General features: G+C 45.0%; 1 protein-coding gene across 2 annotated transcripts in view; it reads right to left on the reverse strand.

Moving 5' to 3' along the window:
- Window positions 1-24,383, reverse strand: part of CCDC17 (coiled-coil domain containing 17) — a 507,736-nt gene that overhangs the window by 277,120 nt on the left and 206,233 nt on the right. The window contains exons 10-14 of one of the 2 annotated variants that reach the window (XM_085602872.1): window positions 19,199-19,284; window positions 14,118-14,333; window positions 12,812-13,034; window positions 11,035-11,145; window positions 5,905-6,059 (exon numbers count right to left, since the gene is read on the reverse strand). In XM_085602872.1, the coding sequence (XP_085458998.1) occupies window positions 5,905-6,059; window positions 11,035-11,145; window positions 12,812-13,034; window positions 14,118-14,333; window positions 19,199-19,284 (791 nt within the window). Of the gene's footprint in view, window positions 1-4,832; window positions 6,060-11,034; window positions 11,146-12,811; window positions 13,035-14,117; window positions 14,334-19,198; window positions 19,285-24,383 lie in introns of those variants that run through there. The other variant, XM_085602873.1, reaches the window with a different exon arrangement.

Consider the following 24,383-nt stretch of genomic DNA (forward strand, 5'->3'; position numbering starts at 1 on the left):
GGCGAGGGAGTTGGCCTCCCACGCGGGTTGGACACAGGGCCTGACCGAAGCATAATGCTTTATGGCACGTGGTCAAAAGAGGTGCTCAGAGAGGGAGTTGGATGAATATGACCAAAAACTTCTAGAATTTCCCTGAACAAACCAAAAGTTAAAATGACATTATATTTAAGTATGGTAATAAGATCTTACTTCACGTTATAAAAACTTGAGAAATTCACAGAAAAAAGGTTAAAGTAGCTTTATATTTCGGTATGATAATAATATATAATCTAAGGTTAAAAAAAACTACAAATTTACTGAAAAAACAAAGGTGAAAGTGACATTGTGGTTAGGCTTTGTAATAATATAAAAACTATCTTTTTCAACAGAAGAACACTGAAAATCACCAGTTATAATTTACTGAGCTGACTATAACTTGAACCCCTGCCATGCAATGCTTATAACTTCACATATTAAACCATGCATGACATATTACATGACATCATATCTCAAACGGCATGTGACACTCTAAGCCTGAAAGGGTATACAACAAGTGGAACCCTTTTTTGGGTGGGTGCACCACTGAGGGTAGACAGACCTTCAGATATTCAACAATTCTTGAAAGGAGGTTGTATCGCTCCAAGGAGTAAGCATTTATGGGAGCTTATTGATGCATAGTTAACACAGCGGCCACTGAAAGTTTATTCAAGCTTCGGTAACCCAGCGGACTTGATGCAATTCAGAAAATCTACCTTTATCACAAAGCAATTGTGACTCTGGCAGCCATTTCAATGTCCCATCCCAACACAGTGCGATAAACATAGAAAAAAATACATTGTTCCTCCTAATAATTACATCAATGCGAAATGGGTTAATAAATTCACATAAAACTATTTATAAATGAATACATATGTTAAATTGCAGTGCAATTGATTATATCAACATAACAATCCAGTGGCCAATCAATTCAAAACCATTCAACCTACCCGCTAAGGCTGTCCAATCTCCGTGGCGCATGGCTAAAGACCTATGTCAGGCGTGTCATGACTTGCAAAGTAAACCAGCAGAGTTATACCAAGGTGTTAACCCTTTAAAGCCATCACAGGATAGTTTTTAAAAGTTTATATTTCAACAATTATTGAATAGCTTTACTACAAACCAAAAAAGGAGCACAATGTGAGTGAAGCTAATGCCAAGTCTTGTGTAAATCCAGTCCGATTGGCTGTAGATTTATCACATGAAGCACTAAGCCAAACACACAAAGGTCAGACATTTTCAGTTAACTGTATGAAAGCTCTCTGTTTTGGGGGGGCTGCTGATTTATCTGAAAGCAATAGACTAGTCGATACAGGCTAATATGATCATTGTTGTATAGTGCCATGGCTTGGCGTACACACAGTATAGTAAACAGATATTCTCACACAAGTTAAGATCAGACTGGAATACTCATTAACCAAAACCCACTGGCATATCCTGAAGAAAACTGTTTGAAAGAGCTGTCTTCAAAAAGATTTGTGAATTCATAGAAGAAATCAACCTACTTTCAAAACATTAGACAGGGTACCGTCCAGAAGAGGCAGCCTTAACTGCATCTGGGACAACTTGAAGATCATGCTGCGTGGTTGGTGCACTTCTACCCTTAAACCCAGCCACTGCCTTTAACACAGTGCACCTCCACTCCTTCCTGTTCGGTCTAGAGAAGTTCACCTCAAAGCAACAATGCTAGACGGGCTATCCTCCTACCGCCCCGCCAGAACCAGCATCATCTTGCTGCCACCATTTAAATCGGCTTCTTTCAACCCTATGGCTGGCGTATCTCAAGACTCGATAATCTCACCCCTCCTTTTCAATTTCTGTATCAGTCCGGTTCTTAACCTCATCAAACCTTTCAGTTTAACCTGCTACAACTAAGATGACAACACTCAAATCCCCCCAAAGAAGGGGTCTTTGACAACTCAGAACTAGACTGCTCCTAGAGAAATGGATGCTGGCTAACCAATTTAAACAAGCTCTTCCAAAAAACAGCGATTCTAACCTCCAGAGGAAAAAAGAACTACCAGCCTACAACCATCTTCCTCCCGGAACTAGGCCAACCACCAGCAATATTGACTGACCTAAGAAATCAGAGAACGATCATGGTCCCCCACAACAATCAATTAACAAGAAGCATCTTCTTTTATCAAGGATTCTCACAGAAGCTCCACGCCATAATCACCCTTGTCACGTCTTGTCGTGAATAAACAAAGAATGGATTCTACTAAGCAGTCCCACTCTTACTACTGTGAACATTGCAAACAATGCAACATGTGGCAGCAAGATGCATACAGGACCGTGTCACACCAGTCTAGATATGAGTTCCAATGACTACCAGATGCTCTGTCTGCCTTCAAAGCACTCTGCTTTGGCCACAGAGTGGTCTATGAAAAGGCTTGTTCTTCATTTGGGTAAAACTACTAAGGCACTCCCAGTAGAATGCCTTCTGTTCTAGACTCATCCCTGAGGTCAACATCCCTCCATCCAGAAGAAATTCCTCGGTCGGACCTCCTTCTCTATACAAACGGCAAACCTATGAAATTCTCTCAAGGCAAAAGCAAGAATTCAGGACCAACTGAAATTCCAGAAAGTGAAAAAAAACTTTTTCTCCCCAGCAGATGTTCTACTGCCCCACAAACCAGCAGACAAAACTGAAACAAGAAACAAGAAAGGTACGGATGACAAAAGAGATGTAACCATATCTCCCTACAGATTTGAAGCGATCTCTCACTCTCTTTTGCACTGCTGTATGCATAGCCACTGGTACACATACACAGTGACATATTATGACCTGTCTCTACCATTTGTGCACAACAGCAAAACACTGACGCACACTCCCTAGGGCATTGATTTTGTTGATATTAATTAGCCCATTAGCCTATTGTTAAATACCTTAATTCCCATATGTAATGTTATGTTATGTTAAAAAGATTTCTAAAGCGCTCTGTTACCCGGAGGTGTCCTGGCGCTATGCAATTACCCTCCTGAGATCAGCCAGCCATTATGCTAAAAAAGAAGATTATATAAAAAGCCAAGTTTTTTGTTGTTTCCTAAAAGGAAGGAGCTCGGTGATATTTCTAAGCTGGAGAGGCAAACCATTCCATGCCCTAGCAGCACAATGTCAAAAGCTCCTACCTCCCCAATTAGCTTTGTTAAAGCGGGAAGGAGTAACTAGTTTAGCCTGAGCTGAACGAAGATCTCTTCCAGGCACATACCACTGAAAGGCATGTTTCAGAAAATCAGGACCAGCTTGACTGAGTGCCTTAAAAACAATACACAGTGCCTTGAACATCTCCTTCTAATCAAACACAATACCCATTATGTGTAATCATCTTGTGTTGTACTCATTTTCCCATTAGGCCATACGCTGAAGCACAGCGATATAAAACACAATAACAGCACAACTATAACTCCTTTCATGGAGGCCACCATTCCACTCGAACAAGCCCAAAGCAGTAGTATGAGATCAGTCTGCAATGTATTTCACCTTGTCAGGAGTAGGACTCCTTCTATACACAGTGTAACAATACAGTACAAACACAATCATTTCATAAAGATTTATTAAAGGATTTCTAACATTTGAGATCTGTCAGACGAGAGGGCCTCTGATTGCCTTCAATGGTAAGGTCTGGCTCATAAAATTCTTCCAAAGATCTGCCTTCTCATGATTTCAATATATGTGCATTCTGCCCCTTGAAGAAGGATAGAAAAGTAGAACCACGTGCCCTTAAACTGTAGACGAGAAACAGAAGGAGGATGTCTAACAGAATCAAAGAGAAGGAAACGCACAGGCCTAAGAATTGATCGAACAGTAAGCACAATCAAGCAGAGGAAAAAGTGGAGACCAGTGAAAGAGAAGGGTGCATAGAGGCAAATCAAAGGTAAAGGAACATTATCCATTGAAATGGAACACAACACTAAGACCAATGAAAGTGAACAAATCACTCTGACTAATCAAACAGAAGGCCACCATGGAGTCCAACAAACCTAACACTTTAAAAAAACACATAAATCAAAACCCTTGAGGCTAATCAAACGGGACACTGAAACAATTGGAGGCAAGACATATGGAACGGGGCACTAAGATTAAGTAAAGCAAACAGATGACTCAATCCAATGGTACACTTTAAGAAATCAAACAAATTGTAACACTAGTGGCCAATCACACAGCAAAACACTGAGACCAATCCAATGTAACAGAACTTTGGAGGCCAAATGAACTGGGTCAGAGACAGATGTATTAGAACATTGAGAGCCAGGCATAAGGGATGGACCATGGAATGCACCACAGAGATCAATCAAATGGAGGGGAACATAGGGAGTCAATGAAATGGATCATAACATTAAGGCAAAATGAAACAAAACAGAAACCTGAGGCCAATCAAATACAGTTCAAATGTGTCCTTTGCAACAAGAACCTCCATCCATAGTTCTTTCTGAAGGAAACTTTCATGCTGTTTATTCAAAAGGGGCCTATTTATGAGGAAGGACAGCAGATTGGTAAAGTCCTGGATATCATCCCATTTGCCCATTGTAAATAAAAACAACTCCCTTTATTGAACATTGCTTCTTGTTATTTAATACATTATTATAAACTGATATTATACAACATCTTAATGCATTACTTATTAATATGTTTTACATCACAATTTGCCATTATAAAACAAAGGCTAAGCTAATAAACAAATATTCTGCCAAAATACTTCCTTCCATAGACAAAACTTCAAAGTACAATCTGATGATTAATGCTTGCAATAACACTTGCATTAAATACAACAATAAAGGACAGCACACCATGAAAAGGGATAAAGCAAATCCGAGTGTGCCATTACACTGTTTGATTGCTGATACTATTGTCACAACGAATATGCCATGCTCTAATCTCTTTTGCAAGTACAGGATATATGAAACACTGGCCCGTCGTACTACCTGCTTCTGCTGAGATGGGTAGCTAGACGTAAGGATGATGGATGGCTTATCCATCAAATGATGTCACAGCATTATACGAAGAGGACACACACTTTGAGGTATATTTATCGCCCCTTCGATTGGAATGTCCCCTTATAGAGGAGTACATTCCTTTGGCATATGTCCAGCTCCAACAATGTGGGCTCGTATTTACAATTTCTCTTCGTGCTGAAGTGCCCAATAGGTGGACCAAATGCTGTTATTCGTATTTCCCCTCACGGAACTCTCCGAAGGAAAGTCGAAGTTGGGACTAGAAGCAGGAAGCTTAGAATAAAGGCTACTGAGTGGAATGAGACGATGTGTGTATAGAGACATAAAATCGTGGTTTGGGACCATTGGGCGGACTGGATTATAAATGTAGGTGACAGTGGGCTAAGGGGTCCTACTAGAGTTAGGGATAGGCCGCACAATGAGCTTTACGAGGGGGATTAAGATTTTTGGCCGAAGGTTGGGTTAAAATGGCTGGTTAGGGCTAGTTGCAATTACGTCTGTCTAAGGATTAGGAATAAGGGTTAGTTTAGGTCTGCAAGTTAAGGTTACTTGAGGGTTTACTTGGGAGCTATGATTAGAGCAGGAGGCTAAAGTAGGATTAAGGTGGGGTTAGGAATAAATCTGGGATCGCGGGTTCAGACGTGCAAGATGATTAGGCTGGAGGCTATGATTAGGGTAGGCGGTTACGGTCAGGATTAAGGTGGTGAATCGGGCTAAGGTTAGGTCTGTGGGTTTAAGTGCGCAAGAGTGTTAGGTTGAAGACTTAATTAGATTAGGCGGCCAAAGCTGGAACGAGGTGTGGTAAGCGGTAAGATTAGGTTTGCGAGTTAAGGTATACATAACTGTTAGGTATGGGGTAATGGTATGGTTTCTGGGTTAATGTCAATCTAAAGATATGGGTTAGGATGAGGGAGCTGGGAAGGGATTTCTCACCTTTGGTTGCTTTTATGCTGGCTAAGCTGATCCTGAATAGGAGGGGGGTCGACATAGTCAGTGTACGGGAAAGAAAGAGAGAGGGAAGTATGATAGGGATAGACAGCACGCTGTGGTGGAACATTCGCCGCAGGGAGAGCAATTTGACCAGATATCTGCAAAAAAAAGCAAAGACAATCTTTACTAAAACAGAAATAAATGCATGGGGGGACTATTTTATATATACATAACAGCAGAATTTATGCATGACTTTAACATCTTCTGGACTTTTTGCTCCAAATAAAAAAGTAAATTAGCACAAAGTTAGTAGGATCCATAGTGTACATTTTAGCCGACAAATAATAAGTGGTGTTATTCTGCTGGGGTGAGAAGTGAGATTTGACGTGAATGCTTTAACTATCTTGACAATCGCAGAAGAGTAGAAATTTGAACCCTCTTCTTTAAAGCTTTTGACTGTTCTTCCTATAGGAAGGAAGATATTCACATTGAAGTCAGCGAACAGAAGGAAGGTTACTCCATGTCAGATGTAGTTTGGGCTCTGAATGTTTTGGAGCAGTTAAAAGTGGTAGAGGTTGGCGTGTTGCTGCACGCTGACAAGCCACAAGTCACTAAAAGGCAGATTCCCTTCAGCAAGCCCATCACAGTATAACTGAATAAGGCAAACATATGTCTGACACAAGAGATACTTAAAGATGATGGACTTCTGGCACAGGTGGCAACCAAGCCAAGGATATGGGTCAAACCCAGATTTTGAGAAACCCTCTGCTTGCAAAGTTGGCAGAAAAAGAGAGGTTAAGGAAGACCCTGTGCTTGGCCAGAGATGGCCTTGGCAAATCTGGACTACAAGGCAAGCGTTAAATTAGTAGCTGAAGATGTGTCAGAAAGAGGGACACATTGGGGTAGCCATGTGCCTAGGATCTCAACACCCTAGAGACCCACCACAAGGGAAAAGGTTCTACTGCTGAAATCAGATGAGGACTACATAGGCAAGTTCCTATTCTTTGGGTCAGTCATGATACATTCTTCTCAGGTCCTCATATTTTCGATAATAACCATCAGTCCAGAGAAAGTCAGTGCCTAGGACGGCGTAAGGGTACTAATTATTTCAGAGAGGCTTTGTCCACTGACTGTCTTGGGCAGCATGGTACGGTGGGGGTTTGGTACGATTTTGTGGTCCTTTTTCTTTCTCTGCCTCAGTTTTTCAAGGGAAACTAAGAGTAAAGATTTGTTGAGGGATTTAACATGATTTAAAGTGAGGTAAAGCCATGATTATTTTTGAGGGACTTGACGTAGCCTTCTCAACAATGCAGATGAACCATGCTAGGAAGTTTGGGAAACGGGTGGCCATAATCAGCTGGAGCTAGAGCACCAGGACCTTTCAGAAGTATGAGGCAGGAAATGTGTCGTATTTCTGAAAGGAATGAACAGCAGAAAGGGAACAGCGTGAAATCTGGACAACCTAATATCATACATGTAATTACACATCCATACATAAATATACACATCAACAAGCTCTTATACGTTGCCAGTTTCACCCCTCTGTGTGGGTCTCCTCCCTACTAAGGCTGCACCTCAATTCTCTAAATAATGTAGGCTTTTTTAGTGTTGCTTCTTTGCTTCCAATTCTTTTCTTATTGCTACCAGTGTCTTTCCCTAGAATTAGAGACCACAGTCATTTGGTATGTTTTGTTACGTTATTAGAATGTGTGTGTCACAGCAAATTACCCATGAGGTTATCCAGGTACTTGAATTTGTGTGTGGCACAGGACTAGGGTGTAGGATGTTCGTCCCACAGAGCTAATCCAAGAGTCAGGTATTTTAACTTCTTGCGGGATTCAAAAAGTGAGGTGAGGAGGAGGTCTTGATGTGTTGAGGGAGATAATTCCAGGTCTTGGGGGCAATTCAGAATGCTCGGCCTCCCATTCTGCTTTTGTGGCTGCGGGGAGGGGGGGGGGGGAGGAGGGGGGAGAGTGCAATTTAGAGTGTGGCTGAGCATAGGTGTCTGGTGATAGTGAAGGCAGTTGTTCAGGTATGTTGGTCCGATGCTGTGCAATGCCTTGCATGAGTACGTGAGGAATTTCAATTGGCTGTGTTTCTGGATGGGGAGTGAGTGGAGCTACGCAGGAAGGTATGCAGTTCCTGCCATGAATAAAGGGGGACAGGAGGGCTTGGTGGTCATCAAGTCCTCATGGATTTACAGGGGGAACGGGGAATTCCTCCTGTGGAAATTTAGGGCGTCATGCTTCATCATAGGGCATGATCCTCGTCCGATCGGCACTGCAATACCTGACGGGCACCCTATGAGGGGCTCTTTGGCGGAGATCTTTTATTCCAAATTTCAGTATGGTGCCGTGTGGGTGAGGAACCTATGTGTGTAGATGGAAGGAGTGCAGCTGAATGAACCGAGTGATTGTTAACACAGGAATTGGAAGTCTCAGAGAGAACAAATTTAATCAGTAGGGCCTCCAACCTGGTTAAAAACAGAGTGGCGCACTATTGAAATAATGTTTCAAAATTGGCGCACTGTCAAGTGGTCAACATGTTTCTTGCCTAATAGTCCTAGGATTTCGCAGTGATTCATCAGGACCAATATAGAAGATTAAAGCTATCTACAAAGTGGATGGTTGTCTGGTTATGTGTCCCTAATAAACCAACCTATAGTGAGGTACCTGTATATGGATGATCAACCTAATAAAACAAGAACAACATGTATTAGACAAGAAGTACATAAATGCAGTCAAATACATTTCAAAGGCAAAACACAAGTGTCCCCATGGAAAATAACATACTAAAAACACACAGAGGAGTAGACTTAAAAACAAAAGTGGGAGCCACATGAGTGCAAGGCACACTGGTGATTTTATGGCTCTTAAGTAGGTATGGTGGAACAGCCACCATATTAGTGGAAGAGCACGCAGACTCACCATTTTAGGGTCGGTAAATTTCATCATCGACTCTCGGCAGACCTGACACTCAGAATTTCCTAGTGTCCTGGCGGAGTTGCAGAGAGACAGGATTTTAGGACGTACTCAATTTGCCACAGTCATAGCACAAAATGCGTGAATTGGGGAGGTTTTGTGGTGGCAACTGCCATGTCAGACTGGAGCCAGGAGATAGAGGAGAAGGAGCACTGAGGCTGCCGAGAATGTTTAGAAAAAAACTCACGCTTGCTCATTTGGAAGTACGTCGGCAGACCTATCCACTCGCTGCCGGTGTCCGGAAGCTAGTGAGCTGCCACGTAACTGCTCCTTAAAACTACAGGCGATCCGGCGCGAGCTGGTGGAGTTCTGCTGATTGAAATGAAATGAAATGAATGGAATGAAATGAAATGAAAAGGGCATTTGTAAAGCGCATGGCTACCAGAAGGCCTCCCAGTGCTAGGCAGAACTCATGATCCAATGGAGCATCAGAATTCAGGGAACAGGAGGGTTTTGAGTTGTTTCCGGAAGGCAAGATGGACAGTCTCTTTCCATAGGTGGAGGGGAAGAGCGTTTCAAAGCCTGCCGGCCTTAAGAGAAAAGAGTCTACCGCCACTTCTGGCTCGTTTGATTCTAGGGATGTTGACTAGGTGGAGATCATTAGAGCGAAGTTCTGTCCTTGCTTTATATGGCTTAATTACCGCCGAGAGAAGAGGAGGACCAGTCCCCTGCAAGGATCTGTGGACTATACAGAGAGCTTTAAACATAACTCGTTCTTTCACTGGGAGCCAGTGTAGTAGACGGAGGGCTGGTTTTGCGGACAGATTGAAACTAGAACGTCATAGTAGACATCCAAAGAGGGAGTACATGGCCGCCATCTTGTGAGGTGTACGTATGCCGGCGGTCCGGCGTTGGTGGCCGCCATCTTGTAAGGTGTTGTTGGGGCGGAATGTGGAACCCATGCTTACTCGTGGAGGCTAGGCCTGATTTTGTTAAAAGCTGGGGTGGGAGAGTGGAGCTCTCTGAGGTGTGCTGGGACGTGGGTGTGTCATGGGAGGTCAAGAATGAGTCTTGCTGCAGCGTCCTGGATGGTTTGGAGTCAGTGTAGGACATGGTTGGGAAATACTGGCATAGAGTACGTTGTCATAGTCTGATATGCCTGTGATAATGGCTTCTGTGACGGTGCATCTGGTGCTCAGGTGTAGCCATTTGAACATCTTGTGGAGAATGTGGAAACAGGAGGAGCTGATCACGTTGACATATCTTGTCATGTGGACGTTGTCATCCAGGATGATTTTCAGGTTTCTGGCATGGTCGGTTAGTGTGGGTCCAAGCTCTGCTGACCAAAATGTGGAGTCTAATGGAGAGTTCTTGCTCCAGAAGGTCACCACTTCTGTCTTGTCAGAGTTGAGTTTCAGGCAGTTAGAACTCATCCAGTCGGCTACGTTTGCCATGCCGTTGGAGAGGTTGGTTCTGATGGTGGTGTACTTGTCAGTCAGAGAAAGGATGAGCTGGATATTAAGATGGGGCTTGGGAAGACTACGGGGACCCCCCAAACTCATTGGTCCATACTGAGTCCCTGTTACCTGTGCGGTCTCTGGAACTTTTAAGGCCATGTCTAGTGTGTCTTGCTGAGCATCAACAGAGGTATCTTTCACCTCTGGAGGCAGGTTCCAAAGATGGGTGGTTGCTTTCTGTTAGCAGTCTTATCTAACAGAAGGTAGTTGTCAGGACCCCTGGCTGTAGATAGTTCTTGTAAGGGTTGGATGCCAAGAGCTCACTCTCACCAAGTCCAGCTTTATGTGAAGTTATCATTTGAGACAGCTCCATCCATGAGGTGGTGCAAAAAAAGACAGTGTCAGCGAAAAGTTTAGAAACTCTCAAAGATCTAGACGTATATACAGACAGAGTGAAAAAAGGCGAATGAACAGGATACCCAGCCTATTTATAGGGGAAAGGTGATTGAGGGGTGTGATATGCAGGAGGCATAGGATGGAGTGGCCACGGATGTGTTGGATCCAAGTTATGGTCTAGTTCTGGGCACTGAAGCTTCAAGAACCCAGTCAAACAAGTCAACCATCACAATAAGGGTAGAAGTGACTTAGTACGCTCTCCAGCAACTAACAAAATTAAACATAGTGTAAACACTGGTAAAATTAAACATAGAGTAAACATTGGTAAAATTAAACAGAGGGCAGAAGGTTTCACTCACCAGTGGTGGGTACTGATACATCGCTGCATTTCCAGGGTCAATCTCTGCCATGGCCTGCATGTCAGCATCTCGTGTGTTCACCACTCGAAGGTACAGCTCCACCATGCCAACCTAGAGATGAGTTTAAGGGGAAAAAGTCTAGGGTTGGCATTATGCATGACAGGATATGAGGGAAAGGAAAGAGATGAGGCCTCGAAACAATGAGGAACAGTTGACACCCTTCCTCTGTCCATCTAACACTGCTTCCTACAGAGGCAACCAGCAGACCTCTACTCACCTATGAGGAAGCTGCTACCAGAATGGCACCTTCAAAGGTTAGCCACAAATGGGGCAGATTAAATGACAGGTCAGGCTCATTTCTGTAAGGATGTTTGTGTTTTCCTCTCGCAGATGTCCTGGAATAGCACTAGTCACAAGTGAATCTAGTGCCATTTCAGCTAAAAACTACCTTGAGCATCATTCAATCCAGAGGCGCCTCACTATGGGGCATATAAACAAGGAACAGGGAAAATTAACGCTAAGGGCGCTTAGCGTTAATTTTTTTAACGCCCGCTAACGCTGGATAATATCGCCTGGTTATCGCGTTATTAACAACGCTAACCGCCTAGGCGATAAAAAATCCAGCGATAGCGGCATTTTGGGAGGTTATCGCTGGTAATGCAGCAATAAAATTACAAGGATAGGGATATCCTTGTTGATAGCCCAGGGTGGATTTAGCCATGTAATCCACCTCCCATTGGATTACATGGCTAAGTCTGAAAATAAGCAGATGTAAAAAATCAGCTTTAACCGTGGTTAGCGCTGCTTTTTGTGTCTCTAACTGGGTTAGCGTGAAGCTTGATAATAGGAGAAATGTCGCTTAGCGACATTTCTCCTATTATTTTGCTCTGGAACGCCCACTTTGCATCTCATTAGAGATGCAAAGGGAAGCGTAGTGAACAAGGGTGCTAACATGCGATTTTGCATGCTAGCACCCTGTTATTGATAGGGCGATATTTTTATCTCCGCTTCTTTGGCTTTGAAAGCCAAAAAAGCGGGAATAAAGCCCTTGTTAATATGCCCCTATTTGTTTAATAAACACCGTGACAACCTGAGGTTATAGCCCCTCTTGACCAATCTTCCCATTTAAACATTCAGGGGCAGATTTACAAGCCCCTTGCGCCACTTTTAACATGGGAAAAGTGACGCAAAAGTAGCGTAAGGGGCTTGTAAATCTGCCCCTCAGATTCTAGCTTGTGGCCTAACTCGTGTAACCCTGTTAGGGTGAAATATCCTGCTCTTTGTGTAGTATCAGTAGGTCTGAATGGGTTGACAGCAGAGGTACCAGGCTCAGGAGCAGTGGATCCAAAGCAGGAGGTCACCCAGGCACCGTCCAGAGTTAGACGTTCACCCCAGGATGAGTGAGATGAGAACATCTACCTTGCAGTTCCTTGAGCTGTATGCAGAGCTGGTCCTGCTGATACCGCTCCCTGAAGATCCAGCACTCCTTTGGCTCTCTATGGAGCCCAGACATCAAGATGCAAGAGAGCCAGAGTGCACAGAGAGTAAACACGGTCTCACAATAAGAACAGGAGATGCCCCACTGGGTGATATCACCCACACTTAGAGGAATAAAGAGAACCACAAGATGACTGTTGCTTTAATTCCTTTCTGAGAGCCGAAGCGACACAGCGACTATCCTCTCAGCATGTCTCTAGGTTCTCAAGGCCTATTTTCAAGGATTACGGTGTAAGACATGAAGTGTGGTGTATCCCACAGAATATGTAGCACTGCTTACCTGTGGCACAGCATTCAGCTGCCCCATGGTCAGATCAGGTTTCACTGGAAGCGCACGGACGGGAACCTTCCATCTGCCACTGATCACCTGGTTGTGCCGATCGAAGAGGTCCAACTTGGCCCAGCCTCTTGACGACATGCGCTGGACCTCCTGCCCGTAAGGGTCAAACCCTCCCGAGGCCTGGAGCTCGATCACCAGAGAGATGGAGGCCACAGGGCGGACCCTGAAAGTAACACAGATGGAAATGATGAGTGACCTTCTTCTTCACAAAGTACATATGGTCTTAAGTTAATTGCACACTGGCTTAGCAGCAAAGTGGACAATTCTCCAACAGACCTCTGCATCTGAAAATCCTGACCCTCTTGGTCCATGAAGCTTTATTGTCATGAGTCTGCAGCATTTTGTAGGGCCACAATGCCCACTGATCCGTCCTCACATGACCAGCGTAACTAGCAGCTACCCCACACCTTGCTAGCACTATCATCTGCAGGGCTAATGGGGCATGCACACAGAGTACCTTCACCCTCTTTGTAAAGCATTCAACCCATGTGTGTGACCTAGTCACAACACTCACCTGGGTATTCTCACTGTATGGAGCTGAGTAACACCACGGCTGATATTAGTGCGTTACCCTGGGCTGCAGCTCACGACCCATACAGGCTAATTGTACAGTAAGAGAGTGACAGTGACTTCGCATTTTCCCCGCAAAGTAGGTTGAAAGCTGAACTATGTCCCAGAAATAGAGGTTTGAGGTGAGAGAAAGTAAGAGAGAATTGCCCACAGATCATTCCCTTGGCTTGAATGAGATGTGGCCTCAAGAGTGAGTTCATCGGCCCAATGCGCTTGTTCAGATCTTTGCAAATGCAACAGATGGAGTCATTTGTCTTGAGCATGTGCATTGATGTGTGTGTTTCACGGCCTGGGTTTGTGGTTCAGTGTTTAATTTGTATTGGACCTGTGAGGGGCTGGGGTGATCTAAAGGAAAGAAAAATGATCCACGTCATCTACACCAAAAGCTGTCTAGGAGCAACATGCTTAAATACATCTCTACAATATGTCTCAGATGGAGGAGTGGTACAAATAACACTTATAGCTTAATATGTGAGTTGGGTTTTTTACATGATGTATGGGTGTCCTTGATGGGCCATGGGGTTTGTACCCACACCAGGGCAATCATTTATACAATGTAGGCTATACAAAAACACTAGTCCAGTCACAAACAGGAGACCATGTAGTCTTACACACTGGCATGCACATACAGATTCACTCAGAGGGGCCCACCAGTGGGGTCTCATATCGCATGTACCTGGGCACGGGCTGCTTGGCACACAGCGTTGCGGTATTTCCCTTGCAGCCATCCATGACATAAGGAGGCGACTGACCCATGTGGCAGGCGACGGCAGGAAGGGCGATAGGCCTTCCCATCTGCTGTCCATTGCTGTAGAGTCCAGTCAGCAGGCGCACCGTGTACAATGTGGGGTCCAGTCCGAGTAGGAAGTCGTAGAACACAACAAAGCCAGCCCTGGGGAGAGAAAGGTCATGGTACATATAAACTGAATGGACTGGGATCTGAAGGTAAAGTAACTGCAGAAGGAGTGGAGGCAATAAGAGGAGAGGGAGAAAAGAGTAAGCCAGACAATAAACAGTCATGATTACACAGGAGTGAACTTTTCACTCTTCACCAGAAATTACTTTTAAGGGTGACAAATAAGGGGGGTGCAGATAAATCTGGAAGGCCACCAGCTATGCCAAAGATATGTTGAATCTAAAACTCTGATAAATGATGACTGTTGACACTCAGGAACAGAGCTCACAGCTGCGAGCAGAACCCCAGGAAGAGCTGCAGAGAATACATCATTTGAGGAGGGAACTGCAGAGTGATATAGGGCACCTGTAGTAAAGTGTGTCACAAAAGGGCCAAAGACATGCAAATAGAAACCAATGCAAAAGACAAGGTTGAAGACATTGAGCCATGTCAAGCGCCATAACTAAAAGAAACCGCTCCGAAGCCCAGTGCAGGCTTTTTGAGCCTCTGGACAATAGAATGAGCTCTGTGCACATACATTTAAGAAGCATGTCGGCATTAGAGTGCACACAACAGATATCAGTGCATTTCCTGAGAAAGACAATGTTCAGTCGTTGAGCATGTAAGTAGGACCAATATGAAGACTCAAATACAAAAGAAATGGTCTGTGCCACATTAAATAGACCACCAAAATAGAATTGCTAGTGAACATATTGCCCACTATACTAAGAGATTGCAGAAGATAGAGGATTGGATGCAAGTGACTTCAACAGACAGTTCCTATTGCACTCAGGGGGCACGAGTCACAAAGGTAAACTTAGACATTTGGTCTAAACTTAGACCAAGAGACTAAGTTTAGGACTTTGGATATTCACAAAGGGCGTTCACGAATAGTATCTTCATGTCCGCGCTTGAGCCAGATCTCCACCCCAAATGCAGACATAAAAATAGTACTGGTAAATGCCCTTTGTGAATTTACAGTCGTAAATTTAGACGTTTGGTATAAAGTCAGACCAAGAACTAAGTTTATGACTTTGGATATTCACAAAGGGCGTTTACGAGTAGTATCTTTGTGTCCGCGCTGGGCCGGATCTCCACCCCAAATGCAGACATAAAGATAGTTCTGGTAAATGCCCTTTGTGAATTTACAGTCGTAAATTTAGACGTTTGGTATAAAGTCAGACCAAGAACTAAGTTTATGACTTTGGATATTCACAAAGGGCGTTTACGAGTAGTATCTTTATGTCCGCGCTGGGCCGTATTTCTGCCCCGAGTGAGACATAAGAATAGTACTCGTAAACTCCCTTTGTGAATTTGTAGTCGTAACCTTAGACATTTGGTCTAAAGTTAGACCAAGCGACTACGTTTTCGACTTTGGATATTCACAAAGGGCGTTTACGAGTAGTATCTTTATGTCCGCAATGGGCCGGATCTCTGCCCCGAGTGAGACATAAAGATAGTACTCATAAACTCCCTTTGTGAATTTGTAGTCGTAACCTTAGACATTTTTTCTAAAGTTAGATCAAGCGACTACGTTTTCGACTTTGGATAGTCACAAAGGGCGTTTACGAGTAGTATCTTTATGTCCGCACTGGGCCGGATCTCTGCCCCGAGTGAGACATAAAGATAGTACTCATAAACTCCCTTTGTGAATTTGCAGTCGTAGACTAGAAGTTTAGATACAACATCTAAGTTTACCTTTGTGAATCGGGCTCAGTGTGTCTTTTTTACAAGCAAACGTTTTTTCCTGTCAAGGGGAAAATTAAACTGGGTAAATGCACTGCATTGTTCGTTTCCTTTTCACAAGTTCTGTCCCCAGAAAATAATTTCTCAAAAAGTTAATTTATAGCAACCATCAATTAGTGTCAGATGTGGATGGGCAGATTTTCTTTACATAGAAGGTGACAGTGTAGGTCTGATTAGAAACATAACGTGCAGTCACCGGACCAGTGTAACACGCCTTTAGCTTGACCTGTGACCTCTGCTTAGGCAAATCTTTTATCGATAGTCTGACACAATATCCAAAAAGATAATTTGGCCCCTATTTTTGATAGCTAACTGCCTATTTCTTATACTTGTTATTAGTCTCTAGAAACTATTTGTCTCCCAATTTACATTGGTAAACAAGTTTTTGTAATTGACTGAAGATGATCCAGGGCTTTATGACATGTTGTCAAGTTGCACAAAGGATAATAGAATTTTATTATGAAAAGACACAGACTTGTTTATGACTGATTTTGGTTGTTAGATGAAAACAGTAACACAATTATTCTGAAATCTGCTGGTGTACCATCTGTAGTTAAGTTCACACTTTCAATTTGCCTTTAGCATTGTGGATAACAGGAAAAAATACCAATCCTAGACTATTGAACACCATTGAGGATTAAACTGAAGACCCTGATATGAGGCACTGATGATGCTTCTTAAAAGCAGATGTTTGATTTCAAGTGGTGAAAGGCCGTCAATAATAACACTTTTCGTTTCACTTTGAAATTCGACAGCAGGAGCTGACAACATTTGGAGATTGGGAGTTTAGTACTGCCATCTAAAGAAAGAATGTCCCATGGTTTATCAGGAGTGGGCACATGTCACAATACCCTGCTGGCTTGGCCACAGCTCTTAATGGGACCACAACATGTATGAATGAAGCCCTCGAGGGCGTTTGGTAATCAAGACTGACAAAGGTTTATAGGTGTTTCCGCTCTAGCACGTTCTAGTGTGACACAAGGAATGTATCTACAGATTTGAAACAGTATTCATTCAGTAGGAATAATGAGCTATCCATCCAATTGAGCCCTTCTTGAAAGTCCTTTTTTTCCAACAACTCAGTGCCTACTGCTGTAAGTCAGTGGCAGGTGGTGTTGCTGGAGCAGAACGAGGAATTCCCTGATGAAAAAATACCCAGACATAAAACTCAGTTAGGAAACAATGGGCTGAGAAAGACCCGAGTGAACTATAATACCATTTTGGAATATACCTTCACCAGGCTATGATGTGAAAACTAGACAAGCAAGCATTGGCAAAGCCAATAGGTGTGGCCTTTGCAAGCTGGAGCTATGCTTAACAAGAAATGAAAGAAGGAAAAAAAAGAAATATAAGCTGCCACCTACATGTAGTGGCTTTTAGCTTGCAAAAACATTGCACATTTTAGAAAATTACCATTGCATATAATTTTAATAGTACGGTAGAGGTGCTTTCTAGAACACAGGTGTAAAGGTGTACTTTAAATTGTTGTAAAAAACACTTTTTAGTTTTAACGCTTGGCCCAGAGAAAGGTCATTTTTATTGTGCCAAAATAAAGGTGCTGATGGCTTTCGACTACAGTAATGTAGTCGTAGTTTAAACACACACGGCTGGCCCTCGTCACCAGCCGTCTGGACTACGGCAACGCCCTCTACGCCGGTACCACCGCCAAGCTCCAGAAGAGACTCCAGCGGATCCAGAACGCCTCAGCCAGACTCATCCTCGACATCCCACGAACCAGCCACATCTCCGGACCTCTGAGAGACCTTCACTGGCTCCCCGTCAACAAAAGAATCACCTTCCGCCTCCTCACCCACGCACACAAAGCTCTACACGACCGAGGCCCGAGTTACCTCAACAGCCGAGTCAACTTCTACGCCCCCAAACGCCACCTCCGCTCAGCCAACCACGCCCTCGCCGCCGTCCCCTGCATCCGAAGAGCTACTACAGGAGGAAGGTCCTTCTCCTACCTGGCCGCCAAGACCTGGAACTCCCTCCCCCCCGACCTGCGCCTGACCCAAGACCACCTCTCCTTCAGGAAGAAGCTGAAGACCTGGCTGTTCGAGCAGTAGCGGCACCCCCCCCCCCCCCCAGCGCCTTGAGACCCTACGGGTATGTAGCGCGCTCTACAAGTGTCATTGATTGATTGATTGACACAAAGAACCCTAAAAAAAGGACAAATAGAAGAAATAAAAAGCACAGGTAAAGTACTGGATCATAAGTCCTGGCACCCAGGAGTACTTCCTTGAGGCGAATGTCCACATGTGGTCATGCAACATGGCATCACTTACAATGTAAGAGAGTCAGTCCCTCAAGTTGGCCAACCCCTTGCCCACAGGATACGCTATCCTGAGCAGACCGTGAATCATTAGTCCAAAGGATGAAGAGGGCTGATCCAAAACCTGCATGTATATCTGTAAGCAATTGTATTTATGAATTTATTTCCATTATGTAAGGCTGGTGAGACAGCTAAATCTGCCCCTGCCACATCTAAAAATTCATCTAATGAAAGTGTCGCTGGTTCAAATTTCGAGAATTCTGTGAACACTTCTGTTTCCAGTGAGACATAGGCACCCTTTGGATGCGATGATCTTACAATTTCATTCCATGAATGATCTCTTGTAGACAGGAAGGTACAGTCAGTGATTCTGTAGCTGCACCCTGAAATCACCAGTTTGCAGGGGAAAGGGACAAAGGTGGTCAGCTTTATTTGTTATTCTGAAATGTTTCAGTACCGTTTGCTGTGGATGCTTTGGGCATGAATGGTAAAGTGAAGCATGAGTTGTAATGGAAAGGTATGTGCTAGGCCATGAAACCCTGCTTCTTGATCACACAGGTGTTCCATATGTTCCATTGGCAGGGTCATGGTTGAGATTTGGGGAATTAACTGCTGAAAGTAAAAATGGCAACTTAGGAACCTTTGAATATCCCTGAGATATTTCAAGAGGAGAGGTCTCCTGTGGTGCCCTTTCCCCATATTCCTGATAACCGACCTCCTGATGAAAGTGCCCATGTCCTACCTCCTTCTCCTGGTTACTCAGTTCCCATACAGAGCCGGTGGGTCCCTCCCTGCCTCATACCCTGCCTTGCTCTGAATTGATCCTTTGAAGGAGACTTACGCCGGGTCATATGGTGCTGGTCCCAGGGTATCCGGTGGATTGACCAAATGTTTACTCATTGCAGGTGTATGAGGCCTCTTCACTTCCTGGTATAAGAAGAGAAACAAAACATCTGTTCACAGAAAGGTGGGAGACAAGTTAAAACACAATTGGATCCTGTCAGCAATTTTAACCCCCCTACCTATGATATACTGGACCAGCCCCATACCTGCCACTCATCCCCTACTCCCTTGTGTCATACTGGAACAGTGCCCTGGCCACAATTTGACCCCTGGCACTGTGCTTAGGCCAGTCTCATACTGGCCATTTAACCTCTTGTCATATGCGTGACCATACCAGCTTGAAATATTGGACCGGTCCCATGGCAGCCCTTTAAATGCTGGTTACCTGGTAATACTAGACCAGGACCACAGTATTTCACATTATTTCTCCGCGGATTTTGGGATTCATTTGGAGTTTAGTGGAAAGGTACAACCATTCCACCAAACTTGCTCACTTCACCCCATTTAGAAGTGTGGAAACGCTGGGTTTCCACCAGCAGACACCCTTGATCAGATGGTCAGTTCACCAAAGAACTATCGGGACATAGTGGTGGTTGCCCTGCCCTACCATCAGTAGCCTTCCTTACCTAGGACCTCCATGAGAAACATGGTGGTCACTGGTAGGAAGATCACTGCAGCAGTGCTCCACTGAAGATACGAAGATCCCTGCCTTCTTCAGTGCTCCACTGAAGATACGGAGATCTCTGCCTTCTTCAGTGCTCCACTGAAGATACCGAGATCCCTGCCTTCTTCAGTGCTCCACTGAAGATACAGAGATTTCTGCCTTCTTCAGTGCTCCACTGAAGATACCGAGATCCCTGCCTTCTTCAGTGCTCCACTGAAGATACAGAGATTTCTGCCTTCTTCAGTGCTCCACTGAAGATACCGAGATCCCTGCCTTCTTCAGTGCTCCACTGAAGATACAGAGATCTCTGCCTTCTTCAGTGCTCCACTGAAGATACGGAGATCTCTGCCTTCTTCAGTGCTCCACTGAAGATACGGAGATCCCTGCCTTCTTCAGTGCTCCACTAAAGATATGGAGATCCCTGCCTTCTTCAGTGCTCCACTGAAGATACGGAGATCCCTGCCTTCTTCAGTGCTCCACTGAATATACGGAAATCTCTGCCTTCTTTAGTGCTCCACTGAAGATACAGAGATCCCTGCCTTCTTCAGTGTCCACTGAAGATACGAAGATCTCTGCCTTCTTCAGTGCTCCACTGAAGATCTTCAGTGCTCCACTGAAGATACGGAGATCCCTGCCTTCTTCAGTGCTCCACTGAAGATACGGAGACCCCTGCCTTCTTCAGTGCTCCACTGAAGATCTTCAGTGCTCCACTGAAGATACGGAGATCCCTGCCTTCTTCAGTGCTCCACTGAAGATACAGAGCTCTCTGCCTTCTTCAGTGCTCCACTGAAGATACGGAGATCCCTGCCTTCTTCAGTGCTCCACTAAAGATATGGAGATCCCTCCCTTCTTCAGTGCTCCACTGAAGATACGGAGATCCCTGCCTTCTTCAGTGCTCCACTGAAGATACGGAAATCTCTGCCTTCTTCAGTGCTCCACTGAAGATACAGAGATCCCTGCCTTCTTCAGTGTCCACTGAAGATACGAAGATCTCTGCCTTCTTCAGTGCTCCACTGAAGATCTTCAGTGCTCCACTGAAGATACGGAGATCCCTGCCTTCTTCAGTGCTCCACTGAAGATACGGAGACCCCTGCCTTCTTCAGTGCTCCACTGAAGATCTTCAGTGCTCCACTGAAGATACAGAGATCCCTGCCTTCTTCAGTGTTCCACTGAAGATACGGAGATCCCTGCCTTCTTCAGTGCTCCACTGAAGATACAGAGATCCCTGCCTTCTTCAGTGCTCCACTGAAGATACGGAGATCCCTGCCTTCTTCAGTGCTCCACTGAAGATACGGAGATCCCTGCCTTCTTCAGTGCTCCACTGAAGATACGGAGATCCCTGCCTTCTTCAGTGCTCCACTGAAGATACAGAGATCCCTGCCTTCTTCAGTGCTCCACTGAAGATACGGAGATTTCTGCCTTCTTCAGTGCTCCACTGAAGATACAGAGATCCCTGCCTTCTTCAGTGCTCCACTGAAGATACAGAGATTTCTGCCTTCTTCAGTGCTCCACTGAAGAAACAGAGATCCCTGCCTTCTTCAGTGCTCCACTGAAGATACAGAGATTTCTGCCTTCTTCAGTGCTCCACTGAAGATACAGAGATCCCTGCCTTCTTCAGTGCTCCACTGAAGATACAGAGATTTCTGCCTTCTTCAGTGCTCCACTGAAGATACAGAGATCCCTGCCTTCTTCAGTGCTCCACTAAAGATATGGAGATCCCTCCCTTCTTCAGTGCTCCACTGAAGATACGGAGATCCCTGCCTTCTTCAGTGCTCCACTGAAGATACAGAGATTTCTGCCTTCTTCAGTGCTCCACTGAAGATACCGAGATCCCTGCCTTCTTCAGTGCTCCACTGAAGATACAGAGATTTCTGCCTTCTTCAGTGCTCCACTGAAGATACCGAGATCCCTGCCTTCTTCAGTGCTCCACTGAAGATACAGAGATCTCTGCCTTCTTCAGTGCTCCACTGAAGATACGGAGATCTCTGCCTTCTTCAGTGCTCCACTGAAGATACGGAGATCCCTGCCTTCTTCAGTGCTCCACTAAAGATATGGAGATCCCTGCCTTCTTCAGTGCTCCACTGAAGATACGGAGATCCCTGCCTTCTTCAGTGCTCCACTGAATATACGGAAATCTCTGCCTTCTTTAGTGCTCCACTGAAGATACAGAGATCCCTGCCTTCTTCAGTGTCCACTGAAGATACGAAGATCTCTGCCTTCTTCAGTGCTCCACTGAAGATCTTCAGTGCTCCACTGAAGATACGGAGATCCCTGCCTTCTTCAGTGCTCCACTGAAGATACGGAGACCCCTGCCTTCTTCAGTGCTCCACTGAAGATCTTCAGTGCTCCACTGAAGATACGGAGATCCCTGCCTTCTTCAGTGCTCCACTGAAGATACAGAGCTCTCTGCCTTCTTCAGTGCTCCACTGAAGATACGGAGATCCCTGCCTTCTTCAGTGCTCCACTAAAGATATGGAGATCCCTCCCTTCTTCAGTGCTCCACTGAAGATACGGAGATCCCTGCCTTCTTCAGTGCTCCACTGAAGATACGGAAATCTCTGCCTTCTTCAGTGCTCCACTGAAGATACAGAGATCCCTGCCTTCTTCAGTGTCCACTGAAGATACGAAGATCTCTGCCTTCTTCAGTGCTCCACTGAAGATCTTCAGTGCTCCACTGAAGATACGGAGATCCCTGCCTTCTTCAGTGCTCCACTGAAGATACGGAGACCCCTGCCTTCTTCAGTGCTCCACTGAAGATCTTCAGTGCTCCACTGAAGATACAGAGATCCCTGCCTTCTTCAGTGTTCCACTGAAGATACGGAGATCCCTGCCTTCTTCAGTGCTCCACTGAAGATACAGAGATCCCTGCCTTCTTCAGTGCTCCACTGAAGATACGGAGATCCCTGCCTTCTTCAGTGCTCCACTGAAGATACGGAGATCCCTGCCTTCTTCAGTGCTCCACTGAAGATACGGAGATCCCTGCCTTCTTCAGTGCTCCACTGAAGATACAGAGATCCCTGCCTTCTTCAGTGCTCCACTGAAGATACGGAGATTTCTGCCTTCTTCAGTGCTCCACTGAAGATACAGAGATCCCTGCCTTCTTCAGTGCTCCACTGAAGATACAGAGATTTCTGCCTTCTTCAGTGCTCCACTGAAGATACAGAGATCCCTGCCTTCTTCAGTGCTCCACTGAAGATACAGAGATTTCTGCCTTCTTCAGTGCTCCACTGAAGATACAGAGATCCCTGCCTTCTTCAGTGCTCCACTGAAGATACAGAGATTTCTGCCTTCTTCAGTGCTCCACTGAAGATACAGAGATCCCTGCCTTCTTCAGTGCTCCACTAAAGATATGGAGATCCCTCCCTTCTTCAGTGCTCCACTGAAGATACGGAGATCCCTGCCTTCTTCAGTGCTCCACTGAAGATACAGAGATTTCTGCCTTCTTCAGTGCTCCACTGAAGATACAGAGATCCCTGCCTTCTTCAGTGCTCCACTAAAGATATGGAGATCCCTCCCTTCTTCAGTGCTCCACTGAAGATACGGAGATCCCTGCCTTCTTCAGTGCTCCACTGAAGATACGGAGATCCCTGCCTTCTTCAGTGCTCCACTAAAGATATGGAGATCCCTCCCTTCTTCAGTGCTCCACTGAAGATACGGAGATCCCTGCCTTCTTCAGTGCTCCACTGAAGATACGGAAATCTCTGCCTTCTTCAGTGCTCCACTGAAGATACAGAGATCCCTGCCTTCTTCAGTGTCCACTGAAGATACGAAGATCTCTGCCTTCTTCAGTGCTCCACTGAAGATACGGAGACCCCTGCCTTCTTCAGAGCTCCAGTGAAGATACGTATATCCCTGACTTCTACAGTGCTCCACTGAAGATACGGAAATCTCTGCCTTCTTCAGTGCTCCACTGAAGATACAGAGATCCCTGCCTTCTTCAGTGTCCACTGAAGATACGAAGATCTCTGCCTTCTTCAGTGCTCCACTGAAGATACGGAGACCCCTGCCTTCTTTAGTGCTCCACTGAAGATCTTCAGTGCTCCACTGAAGATACGGAGATCCCTGCCTTCTTCAGTGCTCCACTGAAGATACGGAGATCTCTGCCTTCTTCAGTGCTCCAGTGAAGATACAGAGATCCCTGCCTTCTTCAGTGCTCCAGTCAAGATACAGAGATCCCTGCCTTCTTCAGTGCTACAGTCAAGATACGGATATCTCTGCCTTCTTCAGTGCTCCACTAAAGATCTTCAGTGCTCCGCTGAAGATACGGAGATCCCTGCCTTCTTCAGTGCTCCAGTGAAGATACGTATATCCCTGACTTCTTCAGTGCTCCACTGAAGATACGGAGATCTCTGCCTTCTTCAGTGCTCAACTGAAGATAGGGAGATCTCTGCCTTCTTCAGTGCTCCACTTAAGATATGGATATCCCTGCCTTCTTCAGTGCTCCACTGAAGATACGGAGATCTCTGCCTTCTTCAGTGCTCCACTGAAGATACGGAGATCTCTGCCTTCTTCAGTGCTC

Source organism: Triturus cristatus, chromosome 4_2 (assembly GCF_964204655.1).
Source record: "Triturus cristatus chromosome 4_2, aTriCri1.1, whole genome shotgun sequence".
Lineage (NCBI taxonomy): Eukaryota > Metazoa > Chordata > Amphibia > Caudata > Salamandridae > Triturus > Triturus cristatus.